This window comes from Sceloporus undulatus, chromosome 2 (genome assembly GCF_019175285.1).
Source record: "Sceloporus undulatus isolate JIND9_A2432 ecotype Alabama chromosome 2, SceUnd_v1.1, whole genome shotgun sequence".
In the NCBI taxonomy this organism is placed as follows: domain Eukaryota; kingdom Metazoa; phylum Chordata; class Lepidosauria; order Squamata; family Phrynosomatidae; genus Sceloporus; species Sceloporus undulatus.
Window position 1 is genome coordinate 181095382 of NC_056523.1, and position 27266 is coordinate 181122647.

General features: G+C 41.5%; 1 protein-coding gene across 9 annotated transcripts in view; it reads right to left on the reverse strand.

The window, feature by feature from the left end:
- Nucleotides 1-27266, reverse strand: part of TNS2 (tensin 2) — a 156137-nt gene that overhangs the window by 21405 nt on the left and 107466 nt on the right. For all 9 annotated transcript variants that reach the window (XM_042455680.1, XM_042455684.1, XM_042455683.1 and 6 more), the window contains 13 exons: nucleotides 20538-20576; nucleotides 14957-15006; nucleotides 11593-11764; nucleotides 9988-10038; nucleotides 8255-8377; nucleotides 6181-6245; nucleotides 5821-5904; nucleotides 5433-5545; nucleotides 4883-4943; nucleotides 4676-4754; nucleotides 4362-4491; nucleotides 4181-4246; nucleotides 2259-2375 (listed from right to left, as the gene is read on the reverse strand). In XM_042455680.1, the coding sequence (XP_042311614.1) occupies nucleotides 2259-2375; nucleotides 4181-4246; nucleotides 4362-4491; nucleotides 4676-4754; nucleotides 4883-4943; nucleotides 5433-5545; nucleotides 5821-5904; nucleotides 6181-6245; nucleotides 8255-8377; nucleotides 9988-10038; nucleotides 11593-11764; nucleotides 14957-15006; nucleotides 20538-20576 (1150 nt within the window). The remainder of the gene's footprint in view (nucleotides 1-2258; nucleotides 2376-4180; nucleotides 4247-4361; nucleotides 4492-4675; nucleotides 4755-4882; nucleotides 4944-5432; nucleotides 5546-5820; nucleotides 5905-6180; nucleotides 6246-8254; nucleotides 8378-9987; nucleotides 10039-11592; nucleotides 11765-14956; nucleotides 15007-20537; nucleotides 20577-27266) is intronic.

The window sequence follows — 27266 nt, forward strand, 5'->3', positions numbered from 1 at the left end:
TTTATGAACCCGCTGATGCTGATTTAGCCTTCATCCAGCAGAGGGAGACAATTGCCTGATTCCCGGCCAAAAGTCCATTTCCTCATGTATGCCTCTGTGTATGCTTACAAGCCTAGGCCTGAGAAGCTATTACTCATCCATCCGTTAATCGTCATGCTACTTCTGCCTCAAAATTTATGGCTTTCTTTCTCTATAAAAATTACATCCCAAAACACAAGTCTCCTTTCTCCAAACATCAGGGCTTGCTGGGGAGGAGAGGGGAGTTTTATTCCATCCTGTTGGCCCCCCCCCCCCCGGTCTCTGACGCAGACATGTTACAACTATTAAATTGCCATTTGGTATTTTATTTATTTTAGTTCTTAATGAGTTTACTCTAGGAGGACATTAGGAGGAAACTGTAATCAGGGTAGACTGAGCAAAGGCCAGCTGTTAGAATTACTGTGCCCGGGAGCAGAAAACAGGCCCTGTGGTCCAGATGTGTGTATAGGAAGGGATTGCATCTTTTTATTCTCCCTATGAGTGTGCTTGCATATGTGCCTCTAAAATGTTTCAATAGCATTAATTAAAAAAAGGGGAAGGAAATGATATTTCAGTTTCACAGCCTACATCCCAAATGTTACCAATCACATGTCTGGGCAATGGAGCTGGAACTGGTCAAATTTAGATCATCCAACTGAACTGTAGTACAATGCAGGCTTGGGAAGAGGCCTAAATTCAATATCCAACAGTGGGAATCTGTCTTAAACCCTGTCATCACAGATAAAATAAAACCCAAACATTAGAATGTGTTTGTGCTTAAAAGCAACAACATATTCTGGGCCAGAATAACCAACATTTTTCATTGCTAAAAGCTCAGTATATGCATTATTGCCAAGGTCTACCTATATGCTCACTCAGTATAATTTGCTTTTCCTACTCATAGAAAGGCAAGGCTTTTTTAAACCCTGGCTTCTGAGTATCAGAAGACCTATTCATTCTCATCAGCATCTCTGGTTTTAATAGGTATAGCCCACAATCACATTTCAGAGTTATCTTTGCCATCTTAAGAGTCAGAAATTTAAGCAGCTGAGCTTCTCAACTTGCCAAATTCTGCTCCTGGTACCCAGTTTTTTTCTTCTTCCTGTGTTTACACAGAAACAAAGAACATACATAGTCTGACATCCTGTTGGCTGATGTAAATAGGCCAGCGAAGGCCATGGAGGTGTGGTGGCAAGAGCAAAGTTTTTTTTTTTTTAAAAAAAGCAAAAAGATCATGGGCACAGTGCCCATGTGAGGAAGGCTGAAAAAGTTATGTCCATTCAGAAAGAAAACTCTGTCTCCCTAGCAGCCTGGTTTCCATGTCAGTTCTCAAAGGTAAAGGCTTTGGGAAGGATGCTTCAGAAAATCACCTATGTGGGATTCTAAGGCAGCTCTTAAAAGCATTTAGTTTAGCATCTGGAAAGCAAAAATTGCAGAAATGGGCTGGTAGGGAACAAAAAGCTTTCCTCTGGGGGAAGACTGCTTTCTCTGGCCCCACCTTCACTTGCCAGAATACTTCAGAGTTCCTCTGGAGTATTCTGACTACAAATTCCCTCTCTACCTGCTCACTTTTGCTACAGATTTTTGGCTCTTGCAGTGAACAATGGGCACATGCCTTCCTATGCGGCCCTTTGTTTGTTGCCCAGTGCTGCTGCTGAGGTCATAATGAGGTGCCCAGCCATGTTATTGACACTGGGCACTTTGGTCTGACCTCAGGACAACTGGCACCCAAAGTGGTGATGCCAGACAGTTGCACCCAAAGTGGCAGTGCAGTGGTATCCAAACTTGCAGTCAAAGTGGCGATGCAGGGATTGCTAGTGAAGGCAGCTGCTGTCATTGCTGAGAAGGGAGCTCCACAGCAAAAGCTGAGTTATTTAAATGCAGGTTAGGGGGAAGAAGTCCCAAACTGGGTGCATGTGTTCTGAAGACAGTCCAGAAGCAATTTGGGTGTTTGGCCCTCTGTCACGTAAACAGGATGCAACAAGCCCAGGGGGAAATTCAGGGCAAATCACCCATGTAAATAAGCCCTGTCACCTGGCCAGCCCTACACTCTCCTCTCCACTGGTGCCACTGTATAACCTTCGAAGAAATGCACACCAGTGTAATGGACTGTTATGCTTGTGTAGTGTATCCACTGGATTCTAGCCACTGACTTGCTACTATAAAGGGGTAACAGGGGTCTAAGTGCTATGAAGAAACTGTGAGAATCCCTCACAGAGACTAGGACTCATGTACTGTACCTTCCAGACTGTCTTCATGGTGCAAATTGAAGTTCTCATACGAGTCCCAGCGCACTATAGGATCAGAGATGCTGTAATCCACTGCAACAGCAGCATTATTCCTGTAGGTTTCTCGGCCTGTGAAGAGACAGGAGGCAGAGCCAGATAACCCAAGGAGTAAGAGATGACAGAGCCAGCAGGATAGCATTAACATTTATTTAGGAGATTAGCGCACTCTTTTTTTAACATGCCTTATCCTCAACAGGATAAAGGTGCATTTATTTTTATCACATTCAAATGCATCCTGTTTACAGCTCAGATGCCAGCCAGGCTTATTCTGCAGCGTTTCAAGAATGGGATTTTCCTGTTCTTGAAAAGGCATGGGATAAGTGTTGCTGGCATCTGGGCTGTAAATGGGATGTATTTGTCTGCCCACAGGTGAATGCGCTAAAACCCATTTTAAAAATAAATGTGCCTTTATCCCATTGGGGATAAGGCGCATTAGAAGAGAGTGCGCTAATCTCCTATAATCTTAGGGAATTGTCATCAGTACAGTTGTTGAACTCACTAACAGTTAATTACACAGTTAATTATCCTTTTCTTAGACTAACTTTACAATTTCTGAAGGGAATAAGTCCACTCTGTTACTATCCTGGACTGAACAAAACATTTTTATGACAAACAAGGAAACTGATAGATTTATATCCCTCTTGAATGTCAGCAAACCCAGGGTTAGGTGCATTTATGTAATTATATAACTGTCTGTTCTTTAAGCTTGCCAAGCCCTGAAGGTGCCTGGGGCTAGGTTGGCCTCCACCACTCGGAGGTCGTTCTCCATAGCTGCCCCAGCCCTTTGGAATGCGCTGCCCACAGAGCTCCGCTCGTCCACCACCCTGGCCCAATTTAGGAAGGACCTCAAAACCTTCCTATTCCAACAGGCATTCCCCGAGTAAATATCCTGTGGGCCTCCCTCCTCTCTTTCGTGGCCAAGAGGTTGGGCTTTGGGGTTTTACTGTTGGTTTGTTTTTAAATATGTTTTTATTGGAATTGTTTGTATTTTAATTATGTTGTGAGCCGCCCTGATCGGAGGAAGGGCAGCATATAAATAAAAATTTTATTTTATTTTATTTTATTTTTATCATTTGACAGCCGCTGATGGCCTTCCCTGAGGTCTGGTCAGGTTCACTTTGGTTCAGCAGCCTAGCCTACTGCTTGAAACAAAATGCTGGTTACAGTCACCTAGGCCTCGTACTCCTCTCTGTGTTGTTGCCCAAACTGCTATGACTGGTACCTGTCACTTTAACTTCCCCACAGTGCCTGTGGGTTCCCAATGTAGAGTCACTGCCAAGCAAATCTGCATTAAATCCCCAAAGGCATTGTAGGGTATTTGAATTGGCAGGTATCAGCAGCATTAGCTAGTAAGACCAGGTTCTTTTAGGATGCTGCACCTTTCAGCCTGCCTCCTTCCCAAATGTGAGATGGGGAGAAATTTGGCAGTGACTGCAGCGGTTGTCCGTGAAACACAGAGACAGGAAAGAAGCAAAGACAACAGGAAGGACTGAAGAGGAGGAAGGACAAGATGGAAACATGAAGGAAGAAAGGAAGGCAAATAATAAGCAGCAAGAAACAACTCTAATTAGGGTTTGGTGGGGCAGACAAATGTGCAATGAAGTTTTGGCAGCTACCAAATGACCAAATTTAGCACCAGGAGTAGCAACAGGGCAAAACAACAGGACATACAAAAATGGCCATCAGAGGCATGAACAACTAATAGTTTCCCACTCATAGTTTAAGCACTGAACAGGTGGAACTGCGGGCCATCTGAAAGGTTGCTGACTGATATGGTTGCCTTTAAAACACATCCTGCAACCTGACATCTTGGACACAAGGGGGGAATCGTTTTGGTCCTCAGCGATCTCCCTGTAATTCTGACATCCACTCACCTTTGATTTTCTCTGGACTGGAAGAGAACACAAACTCCACACTTGCTTCAAAGGGAAACCGTTCATCTGGGAAAAGAAAACAGACGTGAGTCAGTAAACTGGGTTTCAGTAAGCCACAGTGATAGCCTATCTCACAAAAAAATCTCTTCCTCTGTTTTCAGAATTAGACCTCTCTTCTCACCTCTCCAGGCTTCATCCAATTCATCTTTGCTAAACCAGAGTTGGGTGCTGTGAATGGTGCAAGTGTGGAACTGGACTCGGAACACGACATCCCGCTCAGCTCCCTGGAGCTGCTTGTGGTAACATTTCACCTGAAAGGAGAAGGAGGGAGAATAGACATGGGTGGTTAGGCAGCACAGCTGTCCCCTCTGGCATTCATGCTTTTGCCATCATCCTGCTCCACTCGTACACATAGACACACAAAGAACGGGTGGGGGAAGAAAAGGTCTTTATATTATGTAACATCTTAGATCCTGAACTCCTGGCCACACTCACCATGACATCCCCTTTCAAAAGCAATGCTGGCTCCAAGGTGATGCAGAGCTTCTGAGTCCCACCGGTGCCATGGAGGCTGCTGCAAGATACAGATAAACAGAAGCAGAACTGAGACTGCATTCATCGGTAGAATTGCGTCCCTATCCTAGAAACTATTCACCAGGTGATCCAGACATTTGTCCTACAGAAAACCATACAAACACTCACTAGACGCCAGAGGTATAGACCAGCTGCATGGACTGGTAGATCTTCAGGAAAGGTTGGTAACCTAGGACAGGAAAAACAGGTTATCAAATAGGACCGGCTGAGAGAATATCACAATTTTATGGTGGAAGGTCAGGCCATTCTTCACCTCCCCTCCACTTTCAAAGAAGAAAGAATGGCCTGTTACAAACTGCCAAAATAAAGCTGCTTCGGGTCTCTTTGGAGGTATGCTATTTAAATGATGCATGGGTCCTAAGAGTCCGGAGGTTGCGCCAAAGCCACACTCCATTCCTAAGCACTGGAGCGCAGCTTTGGTGCAGCTTCCGGATTCTTCGGATGCATGCATCATTTAAATAGCATACCTCCAAAGAGACCCGAAGCAGCTTTATTTTGGCAGTCTGGAACAGGCCAATGATGTAACTTTATACATAAGCATGTGCAAAAACAGATGGGAGCCGTAAGCAGATATTTAAATGTATGGGTAATCTTTAGTTTTCACTGGAGTGAACAGATTGGTTATCAGGATATCACTATGTAACCTTATGGCACTTACCTCCTCCAGCCTCAAAGGTAGGGATAGCTGGGAGCAGGACATGTTGTAGAAAAAGTGTATTGCTGTTCATCTTGATTGTGCCTGAGAGTAGCCCACTAAAGTAATGGATGTACCTGTCAAAGGGGAAAGAACGATGGGTGAGTCAGAAGCTAGTAGGAACATCAACAATAACCTGAAAGAAAGTCTGGGCTTAGAGGTCAGTAGTCCTGCCACTTTTTGAGTTTGTTCACCCAAAGTCAGTACTCCTTTAAAGCAGCCTGATGAAATGCCCTTCCAACATACTCCGCTGAACTTAAATCCATATGGTGTCTGTTTTGAAAAAGCCCATTTGGCCAGTAGAGGTATAGAAAGGTAGAGGTACAGAAAGAAAAGTGGGAATTAATCTCACCTCTTTTGGGAAGGTTGCAGGGAGGCAGCAACTTTGTCCTCACAGAACTTGCGCATAGTCAGAGTGCTGAGGGCTTGGTCTGCACTAAGGAAAGAAGAATAGAAAGCGGTACAAGTGTGCATGTGTGCTTACACCCTCAGCTGTGAGCCACTGAATGTAGAAGTCATGTTAGACCTGGATTCTACCCACAGAGACTGGGCCTAAGTGAGACAAATCTGGAAAAAGGACGGAAAAGAGATTTGGGAGAGAGAAAGAAAAAAAACTGCAAGTGAGGGAGACAGAGAAGTGGGTACACAGAAGGGTTACAGTCTACACACAAATTCAGTCTCTTATTACCCACATGCTTGCCCCGATGAGTACCTTGCAGAGATTTTGCTGTAGTGCATATAGGCTGCTACAATGACGCCTGTCTTCCCCTTGTTGCCCTAATACAAAAAGAGATAATGTGTTAAGCATTAGAAATAGTACCCCAGAATAAAAGGGTTGTCACCTTGAGGAAGGGAAATAAAAAAAAGTTTCCCTAGGAGCCAGCTTGGAGGGAAGAGGCAATAGAGGGCTGAAGGAGAAATGAGAGAGCTTGCTGTTGTTAGCATATTATAATTACTCTTCTCCCCCAGCCCACTTTTATATTATCTTTCCACTCCACCACTCACTTGGTTTGGGAGCATTCCTGCACAACCCATCCATCAATACTTCCAGAATGTAAACAAGCTAAAGATCTATAAGTATGACAGAAGATCCAGATGGATATTGGTTTCAGCTACCGCAATTATAAAGAAGCTTGCATGCCAACCTTCAAGGCACAGCGAGGAGATTTCAGCTGGCCAATAAATTCTACAGTCTGGAGGATAGTCTACCCATGCCCTTAAATTTATTATTTATTGTAATAAAATATTTTTATCCCCTGCCCTTTTATTGTGAGATCTCAGAGTGACAAGCAGATTAAACAATATAAACAATGTAAAAAAAAATCTGTATTATAATCAATAAACAATTTAGACAAAATCAAAACATATTTTAAACAATTCAATAAGTTAAAACAGAATAAAAATGCTGTAAGAGCTTGAAAAGTCATATACAGCAGACCCTTTGGATCCATGGGGATTTGTTTCTGGAGTCCTGCACACCAAAAAATGCTGAAGATCATACTCCATATTATTAAATGGTGGCGACGTGAACACACATGCTTCAGTATAGAATCATAGATTTAGAAGAGACCTCAAGGGCCATCAAATCTAACCCTCCTGCCATGCAGGAATACATAACCTGAGCAGCCCTGACAAATGGCCATCCAGCCTCTGTTTAAAAACCTCCAAAGGAGGAGACACCGCCACAATTTGCGGGAGTGTGTTCCACTGTCAAACTACCAGGAGGTTCTTCCTAATGTCTTTTCCTGCAGCTTGAATCCCTTCTTCTCTGTCCTAGTCACTGGTGTAGCAGAAAACAAGCTTGCTCCATCCTCAATATTAAATCCCTTCAAATATTTAAACAGGGCTATCATATCAAGGCATGTCCACATTCACGTTGCCACCATTTAATAATATGGGCTGTGACGAGCTGTGGTTGGTTGGATTTGCAGTTTTGGAGCCAGTGGATCTGGAGGCCTACTGTACATGCTTAAAGGTAAATTAGTTTTCAAAGGCTTAAATAAAAAGCCATAGCAATGGCAATAGCAAGTACATCAGTGAACTAGCACTACCTAAGCGGTTTACAATCTGTAAAACAATTGCCCCCAACAAGCTGGGTGTTCATTTTACTGACCTACGAAAGGATGGAAGGCTGAGTCAACCTGGAGCCCTGGAGCAGCACGTTATGGCTGCAGTACTGGCATGTAACTACTGCACCATCAGGGCTCCCTACAGTTCCCTGTTAGAACCAATCAGGCTTTCAAAGGGATGGCATTCAGAAGTGGGGTACCCCAGGAGAGAGGGCCCTTTCCCATGCCCCCTTTCATATTCCCTCCAGTGGTGAGATCTTTCTGGCAGATAATCCTGGGACAAACTCATATAGGGAGAGGCAGTCCTTCATGTATGGAGGTCCCAAACCATTTAGGGTTTTGAATGTCATCACCAGCACCTGGAATTCAGAAGTGAATTGGCAGACAGGTCCATTAATGGAGCCCAAAGGGTTCCATTCTACCATGTAGCACCATGAGCCCCTGCAGCTCTAGCATGCTTGTCATAGGACTATCTGGGTAACAGTTTTATGGGCCTACCTAAAACACATGCCCCTCAGAAATTAACTATGCTATCTTGGGAATGTAGCTGTTGTCACAAAAAAAGTGACTTCTCCAGGCTTTGCCCTTTTGCTAATTCACATCATGCAGCCTTTGCTGTCCTGCTGTTCACACTTCCCCATATTCACAGCAATGCCTGCTACATTTCCATCTGTAATGGCAAGCAGGATTGGAGCTATCCCCTTACTCCCTCAGCACCTTGCAGTGAAGCACAACCACATGCTGAGGGTCAGAGTTTAGCCAGGTCTCCATGGCTTTGCAGATGGAGCAGATTTTGTCCAGTGGTGGGGCATGAAGGTCTGGCCAGCCAAAATCTTGCACCTGCGCCAAAGAAAGACAACACAACATGAGAATTTAGTACCATGTATACTAGCATCAGAACAGAGAGAGAAAAGAGACCTAGAACTCTTTACTATAGAAGAACAATCCATTCTTCTGCCACAGACCCAAGTTCAATTATTAGAATATACTATGCAAAAATTGAATGAATTTCTGTTTGTTGGTTTGGAGGACACAGGGTTGTAAAAATGTCTGTCTGTTTTAGTTTCTCCTAATCCCTTGCTCCATTGGGTATTTAGGCGTCTATCGGACAAACTGTACACTTAAATGGACCATCCTCCTCAAACCTTGAAGACTAGAAACTTAAGCCTGAAACAGATGGGCAGACAGGGGTGGCTTCCAGCCACTCCAGAGGCATGGCATTTACACAACGCATGCTCCCCGAGTGCCTGGAAGTCACCCTGGGGCTGCACTGGGGTGGTCTAAGGTGGTCCAAAGCCAGCTGCAAAAGGAGCTGATCTTTTCAGCCCCTATTTGGGGCCACGGGAGGAAGCACCCTCAGGGTCATGGCATGTGTTCACCATGGTCCCAGAGTGATCAGGCTGGGAGTGGCTTCTAGCTGTTCCTGCCTGCCTGTTTGCTTCGCTCCTTATTTTACTTTTAAATAATTGACATTGGCCAAAATCCAGTGAGGGACTTACATCTTTGTAAGTGGATTTATGTCTGTGGGAATAAGAACTGGGCAGTTTCATAACATCGGTATCCAGTAAAAGGCCACTGTTATGTTACTATGCAGGGGAACCAGTGAAAGGACTGATACTCATTGGGACCAATGAACATCGGTCCTGTTGAACATGACAGTGGCTAGGTTGCTAGTAAAGCCTGATGAGCATTGGAACACTCTTGCTGTTGTCACTTAACAGAACTTTGCAATGTACTAATAGGGGTTCTTAGCACTTCTGCTACATAGCTAAGTATATGTAAAGTTATATAACACACACCATGACAGAAGATTGTATATTGGTGGATTTGGGGAAACTTTGCCATGTTTCATTAGTGTGAAATCATGGCTTTTTAAAATTGATTTTACAGTGTATCTGAATAATCCCTGTGCAGATGAAGCAAAGACTAATTCACTCTCTTATTTTATACATACATTCATCGTATATCACAGAGCAAATAAACACTCATTACACAACACCACATCCGAGTATTTCACCTGAATTAGAAATTATTGTATCAGACTGGCCTCACTAAAGAGGCAGGGAAGGGAGATATCACTCCTTCAGTCATCCAGACTCAAGATAGGTCTTGAAAGGACCAGGAATCAGTGGCAATACACTCAGTGGAGCAATAGTCATCCATTTCAGCACCAGTTGTCACCAAAATGTGTGGCACTGTCTATTCATGGATTCATATTCCTCTCTCCTTTTGATTTGCTGAAATTGTGATCTGTTTACCTTCCACTTGGGCAGAAGTTGGAAAAATGAAGTTTAGGACTACAAGTCCCAACTCCCGCAGTTGGAAAGACCAGTGGCTATGCTCACTAGAGGACACTGACAGCTGTAGTCCAAACCCATTCAACCTCGTCTAAGCTCTACATGTGGGGAAATTAAGAAAATTATTTTACATACAGCTCCTCTCCTTCTCACCTTGGGGTTTAGCCTGATGATGTCATGCCGTTTCTCTGACAAGTTCAGGAGCTGTAGAAAGAAAGAGACATCTGATTGGTCTCCAAGATTTGCAAGTATGCTTTAGCAAGGTTTGTCAACCAATCCTTACATTTACTTGACTGACAAAAATTATCTCATCAAAGAAATATCACCTGAAAGATCACACACCTCTAGATTCCATTTCACCTCCACTCCTGGAATTATCAAAGTTCATAGTGGTTTTCTCAACCCACAACCCACCCAGGAAACATTTTTTTTAAATCAAATGTTGGCAATCCCACCTTTCACTCTTATTCTAATTTGCAATTCCTTTTCCAGGGCTGGACCTGCCATTAGGCACAAGGAGGCAATTGCTGTAGGCAGAAGATTTGGGAGGAAGCAGCAAGATTTTGGAGAACTGCGAGTTGTCCTCCCTGTGCCACTAAACTAGCCTGCTTCCTACAGAAAGAAGGCCCTTTCACACAACACCATTATAGCACTACGAATCCTTAATTTCCAGCCTATGAAATGACAAGATTGGTTGGAGAAGGAGTGCTTACAATTCTTAGCCCAGAGAGCTCTAGCGCCTCACCAAATTACATATCCCAGGACTCCACAGCATGAGGGCATGTTTAAAGTATAACCACAGTGCTATAACGAAAGAGGGCAGTCAGCTGCCAATCCAGTCAGTTTTTGTACATGGAACACAAGGGGGGACCATCTTGTTCTTTGCCTAAGGAATCAAAACACATCAAGCTGGCCTTGCATCTTCATACAATGCAATGCCACAGGGTGCAGCATTTCCTTGTGCTTCCTCTTCCTCTGCAAGCTTACATTCAAAATATAGCCTTACTCCAACCCACAAGATGTACAAACGTATTTGTGTTAGAATGAAAGAGAATCTGGAAATGTTCAAAATCTCTTTCCATTTCATCAAAAAAGGCAGGCACATTGTGCATGTGTGTTGTGTGCCTTCAAGTCATTTCTGATTTATGCTGACCCTAAGGGGAACTTATCATGGGGGTTTTCTTGGCAAGATTTGTTCAGAGGAAGTTTGCCCTTGCCTTTCCCTGAGGCTGAGAGCATGTAACTTGCCCAAGGTCACCCAGTGGATTTCATGGTCGAGCTGGGAATCGAACCCTGGTCTCCAGAGTCATAGTCCAACACTCAAACCATTATATGCCACAGGTCAAATTTCTTGTTTCCAGATGTTTTTGGACTGCAACTCCCAACAACCACAACTCTGCTGGTGAGGGCTGATGGCAGTGGCAGTTTGACACCATGTAGAGAGTTCTATTTGCCCCACACTTGCTCTAAACAATGTGCAAAGAGATCTTGTAGCACCTTTGAGACTGTCTCACTCCATGCATTTAAGGAAGTAGACGAAGTTTATGAAAGCTTATGCTACAACGTCTTTCACACACAGCCTCAAAGGTGCTACAAGATCACTTTGCATATTGTTATTCCAGATTATGTCTTTGAATTCTGATCTAAGCACTCAGTCAAACCCATGTATCCAGAAAGCAAGCCATTTTGTTTTTAAGCAATTAGATTACAATAACTGCTCCCCACTAATCCCCCCTTGTTTTTTCTTGGACACTTTACCATGTATTTGTCTTCATGCTTGGATTTTAGCATCTGGGCTACTTCCCGGAGATTGCTACGGTAACGTTGTTCCTCCAAGGCAGGGGGAAAAAAGACTGAAATGATGCGTTCAGTGATGTAGATGAGGTCAAAGTCATACTTGCGTTCCATTACGTGGTCCAAACTGAAACTCCTAAATAAAGGAAGGAATAAGCTTTGAGGGAGTCAGGCCCTTCAGGGGTACTTTCTAATCTTAAATGGCTCAGCATATCACAGTCCTACAAGAACCTAAGAAAGAAAATGTTAATGCAAAACAGAAAACTATAAAAAACGGGATATCTGTGTGGTTTCAAATCTGCTGATTAGTTTTAAATTGTCTGCATACAACTATATAATTGCACAGGTGCTTCTTCTAATATTGGAGATTATCACACTGGCAAAAAAGACGGGAGCATAGTGGTATGCTCCTGTCAATATCACACAATAACATGAAGATTATCAAAAGACATTGCACTGCTCTTTATTCATGAAAAATCCTCATGAATAAAAAGAGGTATTAGGATTCCACTTTATTTGCGGGAAAATCGTGACATTGCACGACATAATGTGATAATCTTCATGTTATCGCTTGATATTCATGGGATCACTATGCTCCCATCTTTTTTGCCGGTGTGATAATTTCCATTGAGCCAATAGCCACTATCTTGGAATATCCACACATTAGATCTAATTGTTCCATCCTGAGCAACAGAAATCAAGGCTGCATCTACACTGCAGAATTAATTCAGATCAACACCATTTTAACTGCCATGGCTCAATGCTATGGAATTCTGGGAATCTGTAGTTTTGTGAGACATCTAGCCTTTTCTGTCTGAGATGTCTGTGCCGACCCCCCCCCCCCCAATAAATCCTAGGATTCCACAGGATGGAGCCAAACATGACAAACTGCATTAATTCTGGACTGTGGCAGCTTGCCTATCTCTGCTTCATCTTCTATATGACAGAAAATAACTTGGCAGCCTCACATGACAAATCAAGATGCATCTGGACTGGATAGACCATGAAAGCTTATGCTAGGTAGCTGTTAGTTTCAAAAGTGATACAGATTCCTTTATATCTTTTTATGATAAGTCAAGAAAAAGGCTTACCATCTGACCTCCTACTGGTAAACATTAGGGCACAGTCTCCCCCAAGAAGGTGGTAGTATCTGACAAAGCACCTTACCATCATTGGTCTTAAGTCATTGTGGGAAGAAGAAAAGAGATATGGGGATAGGGGAAATACTTCCTTATCCAGACATGAGGAGATACAGCTTGCTGGACTAGAGTCATACATAATGGCCTGCAGTTATACAATGCTTGTTCTGGAAAGCTGAGTTGGTGGGACTGATCCAAAAAGCAGGAAGCACTTTTCAAAATATTTTCAGCGATATCCAATTATGTCTCCCCACCTCTCCATTTTTTTTATATGTATCAAAAGTGAGCAATAGTATTTATCCATTCAGAATAAAACTAGTACTTCCTGAACTACTTTAAATTGTCTTTCATAGACTAGAAGTGAACATGCAGCCCAATCAGAATAGCTACACAGCTTTATAAATTCCTTGCTCCCTTTTGTGCAATTCCTTGTTGTTTGGCATTATTTATGTAACTGATTCAGGAAATATTGCCTTCGCTCTTAATTTTCTTCTTCCTCTTACCCCCATGCCTGCCTCATATAGCCAAATCTGAATAGTTAAATAGTAGCATGACAGCATCATGTTCACTGTGGAAGAGAATGACATAGTAATGTGGAAGGAAAAAATGAGACCAAATCAGCAGCACAGGGGTTTGTTTTGTTTTTTAAGGGAAGCAACTACCAAAGGCAAAAATATTCACAATAAATGAATGTTGAGGGGAAAGTTTTTCCCCTTTCCCCACTTCTTATGAAAATCAAAATGGGAAACTATTTAGGAGCCTACTCTTTTGCTTATATGTAGAGATGTCAACATCCTACAATGATGGTCAGATACCTGGACAAGCCCCTTCCCCAAATGTCCATTCTGGTGGCTAGCATTAGATTTGTGCACAGATTGGTTGCACTCAAGTATAAATTGAGGTCCATTCTCCAGGCACACAGATCACTCTGTGAATTCTCATTCCTAAACTCAGTTCTTTAGATATGCTCTGGAAAGCTTATGTTCTCAGTATGGTCTTCATTTAATACTTTGGGAATTTGGCACAGATTTTAAAAAGAGTTCCTTAAGGATGTAATCATGTAGTCAAGATATGGGTGGAATGGAGTTAGGATAAGATAGAAGCCTGTTACATAGGGCTCTGGGGAATTATAGGGATAGGAGGTCTGTGTACATCCTTCCATATCACCACGTAAACTCTGCGACTCCATTAGGCTAAATTCTCTGAAACAGAAAATTTGGATATGCATCTGCATTAGAAATGAGCTCATATAACTGTGACTTAGCTGACTCAGGAATACACCTTTCTTGATCCTGAGATCATTATGTTTCCTCTTGGTCTTTCCTCCTGTTGAACATGACCAATAGGAATTAGTCCCAGCATTCCAGATGCATGCCTCTGATAATTAAGCAAGGGGGCTTAAATTAATGCTTTCTGAAAGAGACGTTGCTTGTAGAAGTTGTAATACAAAGAGGAGTTTACCAAAGGGTGCGATAGACCAGAAACTGGCTGAGGTCCTTTTATATTGCCCCATCCCACTTCATCCTCAACAAGACTGGCCTTTCCACTCAGGCCACAGATACTTTTTATAAAAAATAAATATTTTTATTAGTTTTGCACCCAAACAAAATAACACACAGTAAACAATATACATTATGCATACAGAACACATTAATACATAAAAAATTACAACAACCAAATCTTCCCAAATGTCAAGATGTCTGCTTAAATTATTATATTTGTATCACTATGCCTTTCTTGGGGGAAAAACCCATAAAAAGAGACTAGAATTTAAAGTTAACTGTGGCACACTGCACACACATATTTAGACACACTGCAGAAGTAATCCAGTTTGAGACCACTTTAACTGCCCTGGCTCAGTGATAGGGAATCCTGGGCACTGTAGTTTATTGTGGTACCAGAGCGCTCTGAAAGAGAAGGCTAAATGTCTCACAAAACTATGGTTCCCAGAATTCCCTAGCATTGAGCCATAACAGTTAAAGTGGTCTCAAACTGGATTATTTCTGCAGCGTGTTTTGGATCTCTACTTTTTTTTCATCCAATCTTTTCATAATTGCTTTCGCTGTATACTGGTTCCATCCATGAATAGATAATAACTAAGACATTTTATCCACAAATCCAGAGGTTGTTAAATTACCAAATCTCTGTTGCAAATATTCCTGAAATCAATCTGGAGCATAGATCCTTACCGGGGCAGTGTGTTCCGTTGCTTTGCAGTGTTCAGAGACTTAGTGGAGCCCTGGAAAAATCAAAGCAAGGAGAGAATGCAGGAGGACAACATTTAGTGAAAAGTCTTGAGGATAAAAGCACTGTCAAATACAAAAGTAACAAGGGAGGATGAGGAGGAAACTGACTGAAAATGACCGCATAAACCTGAAGAACGGATAGCTTTCTGGTGGTCTTTCTAAAGTCACCACCAACAGAGTTTCCAATAGGGAAATGATTGGCTATTCTGTTGATGGGTTGCTAGACTACAGAATCCTTTGGGTCAATTCAACATGGTTCTTCATACATTCATATGTTCTTACCTCTGGCAATAATAAATTCATCATTGCCGTCTTCCTACAACTGATAATAAACAAGTAACAAAGCAACACAGGAAAATATAGAACATCAGATTTGGAAAGAAGTTGGATTTCAATCAGTTCTTAATGTCGAGTCTTTGGAACAGTGATTAATATTGCTGTCAGCCTCTTTTTAATCTGATGAAGATTAAAGCTAATGCCATAATAAAGCTTATTACAAATGCTTAGGCTGTAATGATTTTGTTGGTCTTTAGGGTAGCACAAGATTTGTTTCCCTTTAAAATATAAACTTAGTAAATATATCCATAGCCTACTTTCCTGGGCACTTTCCTGGGGGAGAGGGTTGAATGAGGGCCTATAGTTTGCTCTCCCTGTTTCTCTGAGTTGAAGACAGACTTGGGAATTGATTTTTCTCCCCTGCAGAAGTCAGTGTCCGCATCATGAGGAAGCTTGTCGTGCCTTTCTTCTGACCAGGTGTTTACATACAAAACATTCAGGAGTCCAGCAGATGGGAAGCAAGTTTGCATGTAAAAGGGTGCTAGAACCACAGTCTTGAGTGGGACTTTACAGCTCATCACGTGCCCATCACTGTCGGTTCTGCAGTGCTAGTCATCGGACAAAGATTAGCATCAGTATTTTCAAAGAACCTCCCACTATTCCACTTCCTGGTTGTTTAATTTTAACAACCAAACTTCAAACTGTTATTGTTGGGTATCTTTAAGTTGTTTCCAATTTACGGCGAGCATGAGGTGACCTTATAGGATTTTCTTGACAAGATTTGTTCAAAGTGAGTTTGCCTTTGTCTTTCTCTGAGACTGCAAGAGGGTGACTAGTCCAAGGTCCCTCAGTGGGTTTCCATGGCTAAGTGGGGATTTGGACCCTGGTCCCCAGAGTCATCGTTCAGTGCTCAAACCACTATACCATGCTGGCTCTCCAGACAACAAACTCATAACCTAGTCCTTTAGTCAAATCACCATAGATGGTTAGATGACAGAAACAAAGAGATTAAATTAATCTATATCAAACCAGATTAGATTAGGTGGATCTTCTCTTCATTCCCTACCCAGTCATGCAGGGTATAAAGAAGTTTCACTGGCTTTGTCCTCATGTATCTGAGGAAGCAGGCTCAAGTCTATGAAAGCTCATGGTACCAACTTCTTCCTTTCACTTAGTCTGAAAGGTGCCACCAGATTCCTATACTGGCTTTGTCTAGGGGATACTTCGAATACTGGCTTTGTCTAAGGGATCCTATCAGTGGTAGCTGGGCAATGAGCTTCCTCTGAAGTTCAGTTTGAAGCTATCCAAGCTGCTGAATCATATCCCCACAAATGGGTTCAATACTTAAATTTCTTAAACCCAGAGTGGATTGCCTACCCCCACCCCACTGATATTGAAGCCACCAACCTCCACTGGATACTGTTGTTTGCCACCTAATGTCAAATAGAAGCAAAGCATGGAAGATGTAATACAACCAAGGCACATGTTGAAGGAGGTCACTGAGCCCTGGTTGGTGTGAGAGCTGAGAAACATTAAGAGATATTAAGATCTAGCAGACAAGGAGAGATCTTACCTGTGGAAATCCCTCCCACCTCTCAGACAGAGAAGTTGGAATATTATTTTAAATATTCTGTTGTTGTTTTTACTGTTATTGGCCATAATCCTGTTGGTGCATCCCAGCTAAGCCAGGCCCAGTCAGTACATTGCTGAATGGTGAATCAACACATAGATAAATCTAATTGATTTGATGGCTCTTCTCCAGTAAAGTTTAGCAATGGAATTTTGGCTATTATTTTAAAGACAGTATGTTACTGCTTACTTTAAAGGGAACATGTTGCTTTTTAATTAATTTTTAACTTAAAAAAACTTTACTAAGAGGGAAATGGCCAAAAAAATCCCCTCAGTAACATTTGGGAAGTCATAAGCAAACATTAGATTACAAGTGTGTCAGCTTTGCCAACCATTACATTGTTATGCAAAAGGGACATTTTATTTTATGTTACTTCCACAACTTTGTTACAGGTAACATCATTACTTGCCATGCATAATCTTGAATTAAACTCTGTTTGAACACAGTTTGATCAGAGTCATATAAGCTTTTACCATCAACTGAAAATCTATTTATTCACCCAGGCTTGGAATGGAATCTGTGTTATTGTGCTTTGTAACTTGTTTGGTTGTGGACCTCCTTTTACCTGATTTGATTTGATTTAATTTATATTTACTAATGTTCTCTGTATCATTGTATGGTGTTTTCATAGCACTGGACCTTGCTTTGTGAGCATTTTAATAATGAAAAATAGAGTATAAACCAACATGGGTTAGTGGTCTGAATGTTGGATTAGGATTCTAGAGAACAGGATTTCAATCCCCACTTGGCCATGGAAACCCATTGGTGATCTTAGGCAAGTCACACTCTTTCTGCTTCAGAGAGGAGCAAAAACAAACCCCATCTAAACGAATATTACCAAGTAAACCTCATAATAGGCCCGGTCTTTCTTAGTGTTGCAATAAGTCGGAAATAGCTACAAGGCACTCAACAACAACAACAACAACAAATGTTTGAAACAATGTAAGTAACATTACATTACAAGATTTATATACATATATTTCTAAGAATACAGGCTTGAGTTGGCTACTTTTATTTTGGCTGAGAAAGCCATGCAGAATTCCAATATGGAAAGTGTTCCCATTAACTGGGTCCTACTATGCACAGAAATATTCTCTACAGCAAATACCACATTGGGGGCAAATAACTAATTGGGAACTGGTGTATTTATTGTCAGAAACTAGAAGGAAATTTTAATCCAAATTGGGAACACATTTAGGATCAGAGACCCACATGACTGCTTTTCCTTCAAAAGAAAAGTAGCCAGTTTAAGCATGTTTCTTTAATATGTAATTTGCCCTTGAGCTATGAATCATGAAAACTTGATTTAGATCTTGCCATTGACTCATTGGTTGACTTTTGGCAAGATCAGAGCTGTAGTCCAAAGATCTGGGCTAGCTTGAATACACTTTCAGCTTTGGGTCTCTTCCTGCAATATGATGCCAAAAATACTGATCCACTTCAAATGGCAATAGTAAAGGTTATAACAATATATCTGAAGTAGCTGGAATACTCCAAAAGAATGTAACAAATGCTAAGAATTATGATTGCTCAGAGCAGCTATGTAAAACGAGCAGCCAATACAGTACAGTTTCTACTTTGCTTGCAATTCCTTTTGCCTCCATTGTCTGCAAGCATTCAAACTAAAGGTCAACTTGCATACTCTTCAACTGTCTCCATTTGGCAGGGACGGTCCCAATTAAATATTTTGTCATCCTAATTTTTCAGCTGCTTATAAATATCCCAGTTGGTCTCTCCTCTTCCCAGTTTCACTCTTTGTCCTCAGTTTACTTCTGTTACTGCAAATTGTGCAGAAAGTTTGCTCTCAGTTAACTCAGAAGGGAAGAGGAGGATAAAGCAGATCTTGCAGTTCCCAGTAGGCTTGAGCAAAAGCAAACTGCTGCACCCTCTCCTAGTTTGTGTTTTCTTTTCCATTAATAACTTTTGCCATCTTGATTTTGCTTAGCCACAGTCATCACGGTTTTCATTTGTGCAATGTTGGAAGGTACAAAACTGACTAAAATCCTATTTCGCCTGCTACCAAAGACCAAACCAATCCTTTTTTGCTGAATAAGAACAGAACATGAACCATCACAGAGAAATTCTGTACTACATGTTTAGTGGAAGAGAACCCTAAAACATAAACATCCAGGATGGCAGCTCAGAATAAAAGTTAAGTGGGAAGAGGAATCACAGACTGGCTATGTCTCTAAACACATTACTAGGGAATGTGAAGATGGGGCTATTCTGGCTCCCTTGTCTAGTTTGTGGAGTTGTGGTGGCAAATGGGTAATCACTGCTTGAAACAGGATGTCGATATTGATAAGCCTTTGGCCCAATCTGGCAGGGCTCCACCTCTGTCCTTAGAATTCACATTTGGTAGGGTTAGAATAGTGTTTAACATATTCTTTGTTTCATTTGCTTTTGTTCGCTGTCCTTTTAAACTTTCCCAACTTGGAAAGAGTAGGGTGGAGTGAAGCACACTGAGCCATGAAAACTCAAGGAGCCCATTCTCACTACATAGATATAATGCTTTGATTCCACTTTAATTGCCATGGCTACATCACATGGAATCCTGGGATGTATGAATCCTCAGCCAAGGATCTTTTATGGTGCTTCTGACCAAAACTACAAACCCCAAGGTTCCACAGGATGTAGCCATGGAAGTCAAAGTGAGAACACAGATAACCCAGTGGGTTTCATGGCCAAGCAGAAATCAACCTACATTCAAGCCATTATGCCATGCTGGCTCTCAGAACTAAGTTAGGCCCATGGAATTGCCCCAGCCTGCTTTGCAAATCAGCACCACAGTATGACTCCTATTCAAGCTGGTTCTATGAACTAGGACTGAAGTGGTTCTGGAGGCAGCTAAAAATGGTTATTGAATTTTATTTGCAAAGTGGAGTAAACACAGATGAACCCTAACCAGAAATGGTTAATAGTTTGATTCTCTGAAGACTAGGTGTGTGCTTTCACACTGAAATGGGAAAAAGCTGTACTGAATACAAGGATTCAGTGTACATTTTTTTGTTCTGAAACAAATGCACAGAGGTTACAAATGGTATTTCAGTTTGAGACTTGCATATGTACTTCTTTGTATGAGGAAGTTAATGAGGGGAGAATCTGTTGCAATGACAGCAGCACAGATGTGTTCAAGATCTGTGCAGGAGTGGGGTACCCTTTTTCTGTGGTGGCCACTAGTTTTCTCAGAATGCCTGGGGACAGTATTGCACCTGGGAAGAAGAAATGGTGACTACCAGGAAGCAGCTGTAAGGTCAACACTTCCCCACAGAAGCAGAGGAGAAAAGTCCAGAAAGTTAGAGAGACAGAAAAAGCAGGAAACTAGGATACAACTAAATAGAACAAAAACTATCCGGTGACACAAATAAGTCTTTCAGAAATGTTGATTGAGCCTAATGCAGTTTTAATGAAGGAATTTGTGGAAAGAATGAGATCTTCAAGTATGAAAATGAATGCAACTACAAAACCAAAGGGGAAAAATACCATATTGTACACTTCTGCTGATTATGTGTCAGCATAGTGGGTTGAAATGCAGCTTTTAATTCTTAGCAAACCAGTCTTTACACTAGAAAGCTCCACAAGCAAGGATGACAAAAGCAGCATAACATGGAGTCTTACCAAATGTTCAATGCGCCGGACTGGGGCTGTGTTCCGCCTCTGAGATGTGGGGGAAAAATAGGGAAGAGAAAATGGTTATTATTAATGTAACATTAAACACAAGTCTACTGTTAGACTTGCTGTACTATTTATTTCAATGAAAGGCATGTCATGGGAAAGAAACCAGCATCTATAGGGGTCTACAACTAGGTAACATAAATCACCCACTGACAGTTTGACCTTCAGATTTAAGCTGAAAGCAGAGAGGCATGCCATGGTAATAGCTATCCTTCATTTTCCTACTAAGAGTTGCCCTTCAAGCAGTATATGATTAAAACAAAGGTGTAAATTTGTTGTAAGCCAGCTCCAGCATGGAACATTTTGCTGTGTGGGGTAGAGTAGCAAATGGCAACACCTACTAATGTCAAGATGCACAGACCAAAAAGCAGACCAGGCTCTTTGAGGCAGAAGATACCACAAGCATTTTTCTCCATCTCTGATAGCACTATCTCTTATAGTAAGAACACATAATAATTAAATAACTAAAATTTTGGTGATCTTTCATGATACCCAAAACCTGCTGTATGAAATCACCTCCTCACTCTGCCTACCAGCAGGATTGACTATAAACAGATATATTCCACCTTCCTTTCCTCTGCATATAAACAAGCAAACAGGAGGCTCTGATCCTGTAGAGATGTCTATATATTTTGAGTAAAGCCCTTCACACTTTCCTTTTCACTCCCCTTTCCTCAATCAGTAGGAAATCCCAAGTCACAGGAGCCTTCACAGGATCAAGCATCAATGAAGACTTGTAGTACATCATATAGACCTGTTATTTCCACATGTACAGTTTGGGCTGGCGTTACAGAAGGTACAGAAGCAAGCACACAGGAGATTGGATGCATTTGCAACTTTCAACTTGAGTGCAGTTGCATCATAAGCCATAGCACTACTCATAGTTGCTCTCTCAGCCCAGTAACTTACCTTTTGATCTGAACATCTCATCTTCTGGCATTATCTCTTGTTTTATTTTTGGAATATCTCACCATAGGGTTTTCATGGTAAAAGACATTCAAAAGGGGTTTACCATGCCTCCTTCTCCACAATACTAACAAGTGTTAGTTATGGTTCCACTGTCGTCTCTGCCAGTGTAACCCCTCCTGTTGCTGCCCACTAGCTGTTTGGCACATTTAGTCTGGCTCCTCAGCAAAAGCCTGCCTGAGATGGGAAACCCTACCAGCAGCATTGCTGCCATCAGTATAGCTTCTTGGCTCACAGAAGCATCTATCACACCACTATAGAAAGATAGGGCCATGGTGAGCTTAGAGACCTGAATATGACTAAGGCAGCATAAGAGTCACTTGTATAAGAATAAGTTGCTTCTTGGACAAGGGCACAGTGTAAGGCATCTCTGTCAAGACATAAGTGACCTGCTGGCATAATATAATATGATATAATCACAAGGTTTGGCAAGGTTTGTTCAGAGGCCATTTGTTATTGCCTTCCTCTGAGGCTGAAAGAGTGTGAATTGTCCAAGATCACCCAATGGTTTCCATGGCTAAATGGAAATTTGAACCTTTGTCTCCCAGTCCAGTGCTCAAACCACTACATCACATTAATTTCACAATGTTAAGAAACATTACTGGAAACTAATTCCTAACTGCTTCTGCTCCCCATCCTCTATCACACTTTAATGGGGCTGCTGTTAATAATCTGTAGGACTGTCTCTCTTTTTTACATTTCCAAGAGAACATTTGGCTCTCTCTTCCTTTCTCAACTGTTCAATTTGGCACAATCATAGGGAAACAAAGCCTGCCATCACAATGGGAAAGACAGGCAAGGCTTTCAGATGCTTATGTTTTAGAAAGGATACACCTGTGATGAAACACTGCCTGGCAAGCAACAACACTGAACAGCCAGAAGTCTCTTGATTCCAGAAATTAATTAAGCCTATGATGAAAAAAATATGAGGCAGGGGAGACTCTCTTCCTTTATTCTTTTTCTTTTCTTTTAACAGAGCAGCACATCTGAAACTTCCTACCCACTTCAAACCTCCTACACACTTCTGCATCTGTTTCCCAGTTAAGGAATTCCTGTACACTACAGGGGATTTCAGTGCATGTTAAATTCCCAATTCAAGCAAGCGAAGTATGCTGGATACTGCTGCTGTTGCTGCTTTACGGAAACTGAAAGTTAACCTTACAATACACTCCTGCTGCTAGGGTTGTCAGTTCAGGATTGTCCCAGGCCCTGAAATTTCAGGGCCAAAACCTAAGGCCTAGAGCAGTGATGGTGAACCTTTTACAGACCGAGTGCCCAAACTGCAATCCAGACCCCACTTATTTATTGCAAAGTGTCACGTCTCTCTGGCTTTCTAGTAAGAAACTCTGGCAAACTCTGTGCTAGGGAGACAGCATGTGTGCCCATAGAGAGGGCTCTGAGTGCCACCTCTGGCATGTGTGCCATAGGTTCGCCATCACTGGCCTAGAGATAGCCCCTAGTGATGTTATTAAGTGTTAGGCATTAAATACCAACTGCAGTTGCTCACAGAATTTTGTTCACACACACACACACTTAAAGACAGAATATGGAGGATATTTTTCTGTTTAGGAATCAATCTTGGCTAAAGGGTCTGTTACCAGATCAAGTTCAATGAGTGGATTATTCATTGTCACATTATGAATCTAGCGTACTTGCTTCAAGCCAGAGACTGGATGCAAAGCAGAGCAGTTGGTGAGCCCTAGCACTCAAATGGGAAGGCAGGAAGAAGAATTTTTGCAAGTTGCATCAACAAATCGATTAAACTTTGCAAATTGCAACTCTACTAGCTGGAAATCTTGCCCATAGCTGAGGCCACCAAAACTGGAGAATTTATACCCTCATCTCTTGCCTGGAGATGACCCACGAAAACTAGGGACTTGGTTAGGACTACACCATGAGATCTGGCAAGCCCATCCCCTGAAGATGAGTAATCAGGGACAATCAGTTGTACAGGAGCCTTGTCTCTTGCCATTACTAATCTAATCAACATGCAAAGGAATCTTACAGCTCATTTGAGACTAACTGCGGAAGACTTTTTAGCATAAACTAATACTGGTGTATTAGTACACTACTAAATACTTAATACTAAAACTAAAACTGGTGTAGACTTGGTCTACTTCTTCAGATGCAGATCTAGTCTACGAAAGATTATGATACAGCTTCTTCTGCACAGTGTTAAAGGTACTGCAAGATCCCTTTGCATATTGATATTCCAGACCAAGACGGCATTGTCTCTGTGATTTAATCAAGGAACACTTGATAAAACATTCCAAAAGCTGAAGTCTTCTAAATCTCTTCCGGCAGGCCTTCCCAGAATAGAGAACCCGGCCTCAGAAAAAGGTCTGGGAATAAGATACTGCCGCTCCCATTGATGGTTGGCTGATGTGATGTTGTTGACCTTCTGGTCAGTTTTTAACTTGTATGTTTTTTGTTTGTTTGTTTGTTTTTAATTCTGCATTGGATTTAATACTTTTTAAGGAGGGGAGGGCACCAGGGATTTTATATGTGCTGTATTTTTAACTTTGTTAGCCGCCCCGATTGTTCTCAGAGGGGCGGGATACAAATAAATTATTATTATTATTATTATTATTATTAATACAGAACCTGAAAGACTGAGCTATAAGGTTTGGTCTGAGAATTGTTGGAAGTAAGCCGAGACCAAGGTTGTGGTCTCCCAGATGGTTTGGACTTCTTCCACTTGAACCTTTAGCTTACAGAGCCAATAGCAAGCTTTTGTAGTAGCTGAAGTCCAACAACATCTGGAAGGTCAAAGGTTCCCCCTAGACCTCTGTTTTAAGACTTTCAGTGATATTGTAAGAAGAGGAGGATTGCCAGCAAGAAAAATCAAGCAGCCTTTTGCTTATATGGGAGCAGACAGGGCTGGATTATCAGTGGTTCATTGAGTGCCATTGTTCCTGGCCCTTCACCAGAGAGGGTCCCTGATTTGGGAGCAGAGAGCAAAAAGACAGAGTCAGGTGGCAGGGAAGGGAGGAAGCAGAAGAGTGGTCTGGTGAGAAGTAGTGCTTGTTGCTTGAGGTACCCTACACTTTTGTTGTTGTTGTGTGCCTTCAAGTTGTTTCTAACTCATGGTGATCCTAAGGCTAATACCATGGGGTTTTCTTGGCCAGATTTGTTCAGAAAAGGTTTACCATTGCCACACTTTGAGAGTGTGTGACTTGCCCAAGATCACCAAGTGAGTTTCATGGTAGAGTAGGGAACCCTGATCAAACCCTGATCTCCAGAGTCACATTCAACACTCAAACCCCTATGTCATTGTTGCTGCCCAAAATATCATTGGCATTTTCCTCAGGTCTCTAGTCTACACTTTCTCTCAAGCAATCTGTGAGACTTGACCTGAATGTAGCTCTGACTTTTGTTTCTGAGGATAAATTCACACAAGTAGAAGCATCCCATTTAGAGGTGGAAACTCTGAAGTTATTATCTTCCCATGTGAGACACTCCAAATTCCAGCTTACACACTTGCTCACACTCAGATTGTGTCCCCTTTATCTGAAATGCCTGGGACCAGAATTTGTTTTGGATTTTGGAGAGGTTTTTTTTTTTTTTGATTTTGTAATATTTGAATATACATAATTTGATATCTTGAAAATGGGATTCAAGTCTAAACATGAAATTAATTTATGTTTTGTACTGTATAGACTTTATACACATAACCTAAAGGTAATTTTATACACAATATTTTAAATAATTTTGTGCATGAAACAAAGTATGTATACACTTAACCATCAGAAAGAAAAGGTGTCACTATCTCAGCCACCCATGTGGCCAATTTTGGATTTTGGAGTGTTTGAGATTTTGCAATTCCTGATAAGGAAGACTCAGCCTGTATACAATATAACCTTCAACATAATGTTTTTCAACAGAGGTACAAAAGCTCCATTTGTTGATATATTTTATTGTATTTTTCCCACGCACATACCACCTTTCCCGTATTTTGCTTTAGGAGGAATATATATAGCTCTCCTCTTCCCTTTAACCTCACAACAAACCTGTGAGGTAGGCTAGGTGGAGAGGAGAGAAGAGAAAGACAGACTTGTCCAAGGTTTCTCAGTGAGCTTCACAGCTCAGTGAAGACTTGAACCTGGATCTCCCAAGTCCCACTGCAATACTGTAATCACTGCAGCACCCTGTAGTGCCACCAAAAATGCTCCCTTGGCCCTGCAAATTGCTCTGAGTCAGTGTGCTCCATGGCTGAGTAAGGACTGGAACCTGGATCCCCTGAGTTTCAGGTTCCAACATTCTCTCCACTACACCACACTGACTGTAAATATTAATATAGTGTGCCTGCATGTTACGCGGGCAAACCCTATGTGGTTTCAAGCAGGTGCGTGCGCTGTACCCCTTTGTTTGCAATGGGGTGTGAGCATACAAGGAATTTCCCTTATGCGGGGGTCGGGGGTGGGTGGGTCTAGAATGGATCCTCTGTGTAAGAGAAGGGCCCATTGTATTACAACATCTCTATGAAATAACATGCCACCACATGCAAACTCCAATGTAAATTCTAGTTTACCTTTCACACACTGCAATGTATCCCTGTCTGAGAGAAGATTCCAGCAATTGAGTCTGATAATCTAAAACCATCTTATTAAGCATAGAGGTTTTTATTGATCTCCAATTACCTTTATCTTTGGGGGTGCATCTGTACAGGAACTGGATCTTTTCAGAGTGCTTTAGTGGTGTATTCCTGCATGGCAGAAGTTGGACTAGCATGCCCTTGATGGCCCTTCCACATCTAAGATTCTGAGTCCTCCTCTTCCTCCTCTTTTTAAACAGCAAATATCTTAATTTTTCATCTTTGTCTTCACACCTCTAGATATTCATATTAAACTCCCAGCAGCTAATTATGAGGACTGCTGGGAGTTGCAGTCTAACAACACTTGGAGGGCCACACTTTTTCCTACCCCTGTGTTATACCATACTCAAATACACTGACTATGATCCATTTTATTTGTTATTAGGACACATAAACTATTTGTGGTGTTGCCACTGAGGCTGCCATTGTTGCTTAGATTTAAAGGCACACTAAATACAGATTCCCTTTTACTTTTGTATGTACTGTATGTATAATTATGTGCAAGTAGAGGACATAAATTATGTCTTTGATAAATTACATAAATTATGCACCCGTAATTATACTCTTTCATGCATAAAAAAAGCTAAAATTGCTAAATTATTATCTTGGCTCAATAGCATGATTGAATTTGCATATTCTACTTGCCAGATTTGATTCATGACTGGCTAGTTGCTTTGCATATGATTTAATAAAATGTCTCCTGTTTTAAAACACAACTGCCTGAAGCAGAACTTTAGGGAAAAACCTGACTTGGCATACCCAAAAGATTATAGTAGAAACAAGATTAGCTCATCCTGGTTTATAAACACACATTTCTTAGGGATAGAGGTGAAATTTATTTGGTTTGCATTTTAATATTAAACTTCCTAATGCATGCTTTGAAAACTGGAAAACAATTATCCTTCTTTTTCACATTCTTCTGAATTTTGCAATACAGATTCCCCAATACAATACATATAATGGAGAAAACTGCATACCAAAATAAATATGCTGGGGGAAATACATTAGGAGATACCGCTTAGAAAAAAGTCACTATAGTAAGGAAAAATGTGTGTAGAGATGAATACAAATGTTGGAGTACACAAAAATGCTTTCAAAGAAAGTAAGCAAAC